This window comes from Berghia stephanieae, chromosome 5 (genome assembly GCF_034508935.2).
Source record: "Berghia stephanieae isolate SIO BIC M18660-M18661 chromosome 5, UCSD_Bste_1.3, whole genome shotgun sequence".
In the NCBI taxonomy this organism is placed as follows: domain Eukaryota; kingdom Metazoa; phylum Mollusca; class Gastropoda; order Nudibranchia; family Aeolidiidae; genus Berghia; species Berghia stephanieae.
This window is the reverse complement of record NC_088364.1, coordinates 56,510,703-56,517,176: the sequence shown is the minus strand read 5'-3', so window position 1 is coordinate 56,517,176 and position 6,474 is coordinate 56,510,703. Positions and strand designations below refer to the sequence as shown.

The 6,474-nt window shown below is 35.3% G+C and overlaps 1 protein-coding gene across 1 annotated transcript in view; it reads left to right on the top strand.

Moving 5' to 3' along the window:
• The window catches only part of LOC144973266 (lysosomal acid lipase/cholesteryl ester hydrolase-like), a 23,090-nt gene extending 19,246 nt beyond the window's left edge, over positions 1–3,844 (top strand). The window contains exons 7-9 of the mRNA XM_078915511.1: positions 94–165; positions 535–606; positions 3,597–3,844. Of these exons, the coding sequence (XP_078771637.1) occupies positions 94–165; positions 535–606; positions 3,597–3,824 (372 nt within the window). The 3' untranslated portion in view covers positions 3,825–3,844. The remainder of the gene's footprint in view (positions 1–93; positions 166–534; positions 607–3,596) is intronic.
• Positions 3,845–6,474: the final 2,630 nt, after the last annotated feature.

The following is a 6,474-nucleotide window of genomic DNA, read 5'->3' as shown; positions in this document are numbered from 1 at the left end:
TGCATTATATATAACAAGGAATTTAATAACATTTTGACCTATGCAATCCTCAATAATTATGCTCTAAAATAATAAATAATATGTTTTTGCCAGACTCGAATGCCAGTCTATGAAGCTCACAACCCTGGTGGTACATCTGTAATGAACATACTCAAATGGGCACAGGTAATCAATAGCATAAATTGTTCAAAATTTTTTCTAGACGCAAATGATGAGATTTGTGATGATGATGATGATGATGATGATGATGATGATGATGATGATGGTGGTGGTGGTGGTGGTGGTGATGATGATGGTGGTGGTGATGGTGGTGGTGGTGGTGATGATGATGATGATGATGATGATGATGATGATGATGATGATGATGATGATGATGGTGATGATAATGATAATGATATTGATAATGATGATAATGATGATAATGATGATGATGATGATGATGATGATGATGATGATGATGATGATGATGATGATGATGATGATGATCATCATCATCATCATCATGATCACGACAATAATAATAATATATTTCAGGGAATCAACTCACATCACTTCCAGAAATTTGACTGGGAATCAGAGACAGAAAATATGAAACATTATAACCAGGTAAGAATACACATTATGCTCAAGTTAATAAACGTGAAAACATAAATGAATAAAACGGAGCCTGCATAAAAGAAAAATTAAACATTCTGACAAGATAGGAGCACACAATACACTTTAGCTAAAAGACAATATATTTTAGTACTAGGTGAGGTGAAGGTTATCGTTCATAATCAATCATATTTTGTAGATAAATGTATTTTGTCAAAGATGCATGTATTATAGCTAATTTTTTCATTTCGTCGTTACTTTTATTTAGATAAAACCTTGGTAGAGTTTGGCGGTAGTTTAATCACATGCTGTTTGCTCGAGGGTAAAGTTTTTGTTGTTTTTTTTTCTGAAGACTTTCTCATTAGCTCCATCGAGTTTCTTGTTGCAATGGTCACCTGTGCTAGCTGATAATAAATAGCAACACGTTTATTTGTAGTCAACACACACAAATATTATATGAAATGATTACTGAATGACATTATCAAATAATGATGTGACTTCAACCGCGATATTTCTAAATGTTAAGAAGCAGCTCAGTTGATGTACATGATTCGTCTTATTACTCAAATCTATTTTTTTTAAGTGTTTAATGTTTTGATTAGGATATTAAATAACACAGATATGGATCATAACGAAACTCTCAATTTGGAATCCTTGGATAACCTTTTAGAGTAGACTTAAATCTTTAACCCTCTCCTTACCACCTAGAGCAAAAATTGTCACATTTTTACAATACAATATACATTTTTTAAATATTCAGATTTATTATGTACATCATAAACTTCGAAAAAAATATTTGTTTGATTAATAAGAACATAATGTTGTTTTATAGAGAGATTTTTTGAGTTTAAAGAATCAACTTTCTGCTTGGTAAATCTGCCATTTTGGAACAATACTGAGAATGACCGGTAAGGAAAGAGTTAAGAGAATCGGCCAGTCTGATGTTTGTGTAAGGGTGTGTGGAGGTAGTTCCAGATAAGGGAGATTTCATAATATGGGTATTACATGACTTCGTGTTGTGGTCCACCACTTGAATTATTTAATGGCAATCACATCAAGGGAGTAATGGGGGCCATCTCTAAATCTTAAGTAAAATATTATAACCGATCGACATGCTGGTTGAAACAAACAAACAAACAAACAAAATAATAAAACAACACTAAAACGAGAAACGAGTTATGTTGTTTTGTTGTTTTCTTGTTGTTGTTGTTGTTGTTTTGTTATTTGGCTTTATTGAATCAAACTGAATTTTGACCTCAAATAGTTGAAGCCTGAGAATGTTTCAATACTTTACCGGGCATTTATCTTGCTGTAAAGAAAAATACTTTTCGTTTGTTTGAGAGTGTTTGTTTGGGTTCCAAAACAACACTTGAGCTTTTATATAGAGCAATATTCACCAAACGTGCTCAAAGGGCTTTACAAGGGGTCCCTGGCCAACAGACACACTTAATATGTAGGACGTTACATGACGCCTGTTAGGCGATATTACATTTTTTTCGGATAGAGACAACGCTGTTAACGGACCACATAGCCGCAACATTTGAGAACATAACAATTTGGGTTATCAGACTAAAGTCATCGTAGGTCGTAACGGAATTATGATAACCTATATGTCTTTTTACGCTTCGGGGAATAATTGGATCATATTTCATGGAAAATGAATAAGTTGATCAAAATGATGGGATTAAGTCTATCCGTCAAGTTCTAAGTATCATTACCAAACCTTTACTTTACAACTATCCCTCCGGCTATTGATATATATGGGACAGGGAAGGGGTTGGAAGTAGTAAAAGTAGATACAGATGAATGGAGATGCATTCACCCTTGTACTTTACACTGTTCATGTTATCTTTATGATTACCGGTCTCATCCTCCCCGGCCAATCAGCTCCTCCTCCTCCTCCTCCTCCTCCTCCTCCTCCTCCTCCTCCTCATCCTCCTCCTCCTCCTCATCCTCTTCTTCTTCTTCTTCTTTTTCTTCTTCTTGTTCCTTTTCTATTTTTTTTCAGTCTCCTCTTCCCCTTCCTCCTTCTCTTCTTTGCTCATCACGCTCTCTCAAACAATACCCAGATAATCGGATTGACATAATGCACACTCATCAAGATTTCACAAACACTCACACACACACACACACAAACACACACACACACGCACACACACATTATATATAATATATATATATATATATATATATATATATATATATATATATATATATATATATAAATGGTAGGTTTTTATATATGAATTAATACTAGATTCCTCCAAAGGTCGTACCATGTCGAAAATTGAATCTGTGGTCAACACTAAGAACTACTGGTTGCTAAAATGTTGTATTTCAAATAATTTTAGTTGTGAATTTGTGTACCCGTTCCAGGTCACGTTGACATAAAGGAGGTGAATCATTTATGTAAAGTGAAAACTTTGCGAAGTTCTAGGTTTGAGATTTTTTGCCAAGACGAGGGTTATTTGAATCGATTGATAATTGAAGTGCGAGTTTTCTGGCCAATTTCTTCCAGAGTACGGCAGTTAACTGGTTAAAGATGAGTGTAGTGCTAAAATTGTATAAGTGTGATGTTTTACTTCTTTGCTTTCATTTAATGTCCACGCTTTTGTGTGCACGGTGTATAGGATTCAATAGTCTGATGTCACGTCCGCCCAGCAACCAGCAGATTGGTTCTAAACAAAGAAATTGGTACTTTTTATTCTTCATGCTGGCTAGAACTTTTTCACATGAGAAAAGTCAAAACATGATCAGATTAATAATGTTTTTCTCCTCTGGATTTAAGCTCGTTGGAGAAGTATTTCATGAGGGCGTCCGCCATTGTTCCGATAGTTTAGAACCAGTTATTAAGTTACTATGCGTAATTACGAGGGAAGTGACGTCACGACTGTTGAAGCCCATTATTACGCCCGAAAGCATCGATCAGTAGAAATAGTAATGCTTAATTATAATCTTGTCTTTTATATCTATTTTCTATCCTTACGCATTTCTATCTACAGACCACACCACCTATCTATAACTTGAGGAATGTCAAAGTGCCAGTGTCCGTGTTCACAGGAGGCAAAGATTGGCTGTCGGTTCCAGAGGACGTGGAATGGCTCCTGCCACAGATCAAGGTGGCCAACTTCCATGATATCACGCATTATGCCCATCTCGACTTTATTTGGGGTTACGATTCACCACAGCATATCTATTCTAAATTCATGTCTATTATTTTCCAAAAATAAAGCTGCCTGTTGTGGTTGTTTTTCATTATTGTTGCTGTTATTGCTGTTGTTGTTGTTATTGTTGTTGTTGTTGTTGTTGTTGGTAGTTATTTTTATTTTTATTGTTGCTATTGTTGTGGTTGAAACGCAACCTTTTTCAGGATATGCCTACCATCCGACCGTCGCCATCCATCGTTAACTTATAGCCTCACACTCGGACCGTGGCCTTGGTAAAGTTATGGCCTGACACTGACCAAAATATGACGTCAAAATGCCAATCTTTTGCCACAAAAGAAAACAAATCGTGAGTTGTATTCAATAGTTCAACCAATGAAATAACTTGTTTCCATGAGCACAACTAACGACAACTCTCTAGGCGGTGCAAAAACCAAAAAATCAGGTCAAACTGCCAGTCCTTTTGGATTTCAGTGTCAGGCCATAACATAACGATGGCTACGCTCGGACTCACAATGATATGTTTTGACGTCATTTTATAGGTTTGTGAAGCGCCTCGTGGGTTGTCGTTAGTACTGCTCAAGGAAACAAGTGATCCCATTGTTTTGAACTATCGAATATAACTAACGATTTGTTTTCTTTTGTGACCAAAGAATTGTCTTTTGACGTCATTTTTTTATCCGTGTCAGGCTAAAAGGTGACGAAGGCTACAATCTGACCCAGCTGGCATTTCAGTTTTTGAACATTTTTCACATTGTTAGTACATAGTGACGTAAATAACTACAATGGTTCATTTTGTGACGTCACGCTCGTTTAGATAAAAAATAATAGTAAATGATGTTCAGAGGGACTAGTATTGGCCAGTATGTATTTAAGATAATAAGGAAGAAAAGTGTGATGTCCAAAAGTGATTCCTATCTCACTGGAAGTGTAAAACTACTCTTCCGGAGTAGTGGATATGCCCTTGTGTAATCTATAATCTGGTGTCAAGGTGATGGCATCTCATTTTTTTATTCCAATTTTTTGCTGGTCATCAATAATAAAGACCATTCATTCTTGCTCTTTTCTGTCCCGTAATTCTTCGAATCTGCCTAAACACCCTGCAGTTAAAATAGTTATGCCACCTTATTATTCAATATGTAACCTATTCGTTATTTGTCCTCCGAAGGGCTGGTTACACACTTCCAATGATTTTGGAATCAGAAAAGTAGAAGTGTGACGTCTAGACTTTCCTTCCCTATTATGGGTTTAATGGGGTTTTGTAAAACTAAAAAAACAGCGATGTAGCGTCTGAAACTGATTTATGAATCTCTAAATTAACTTAACATGATCTGAAGTAAAGGCAAATTTATCCCTATTTCTGTGGTGTTTGCTGATAGGATGCTGATTTATAGCCAAGTATTATTTCCTCCTGCGATAAGAGATCGGATTTAATAGAATGGTTTTTTAATTATGAATTTCCTAGACATCATTTATGTAACTTTTATACGTTTCAAACTTGTTTTTGTCGCATCAAATATATTGTTATTTCAAACAAGCTCAAATCCGTATCTGTCAGTTAAAACTTGTGAAGTGGGAAAGAAGTAGCGCACTCTCTTTCCAGTGTCAATTTAGTTAATTTCCAGCCCTTCCTGTTCTCACCGCCCTTTGATTTTCTTGTAGTGAATACCTAGATGAGGGAGAGTAAAAGCGTTGCCTTGGGTATTGTTTGGCTGCCTGACAAGCAAGGACCTCCATTTTTGTCTTAACTCCCTCCGTACCAGCCATTTCCAGAATGTTCCTTGCACCATCAGGCCAATCAACACAAAAATATATTTTTCTTACTCTAACAGAAAAGCAACACGTACATTCTATACATATTATTGTTCAGCAAAATGAGCTCTACAACACAGTATCGAGTTTTTATAACTATAGCAAAAACTTTTCTTTAAATTTTGTGATATAAAGAAGAAACTAGAATGAGAAAATTGTTGATTTCATCGTAACGAACGTGACGATTTTCATATGGTTGGTAAGAAGAGGGTGAAATCTATCATATGCAGATGATTAAGATTAAAGATGATAATAATTGTGTACAAATAATATGTCGTTTAGTGTTTGCTTGTTGCTATCTTAATTAGTGTTATTATCGATGTAGTTGCTGATTTTTGCTGTTGTTTTTGTTGAGTTGTCTACGTGTTAATTCTTCTTTTGTTTTCTGCATAATAATGGCAACGATGATTATATAAATGCTGACTATTATGACAAAGACTGGGTTGCTCGAGTTTTTGTGACGAACTATGAGCGTTTATAGGAGTCTTGCGATAATAGTGTTTCATCATGTTTGTAATAATATTATGAGCAAACGAAAAGAAATCGGATTAGTTTGAGAAATTATTCCTTCATTCCGCAGTGCCAAAGGAGAAAATCATAAATATAGCTTTCCAATTTGTCAATAGTTATTATTTTGTCGATTTAATGTTGGGAGGTTTCATGACATTCCAAACAAATGCAAGCTAGAATTCATTCACGGTGTTGGGAGTAGAAACCTAACTCACATAAGTAAATTTTAATCATTCATTGAGAAGAATAAATGTAGTTTTATAAACTACAAGCATCAAAATCTTTGTGGGAAGGTGTTTCACAGAGATAAAAGTTAGAAAACGATATCGTTCCTGCCTCTCTGTTATACGAGGGAGAAATAATTTGATAGAATTTTGGGTCGAAGTCGATTTTA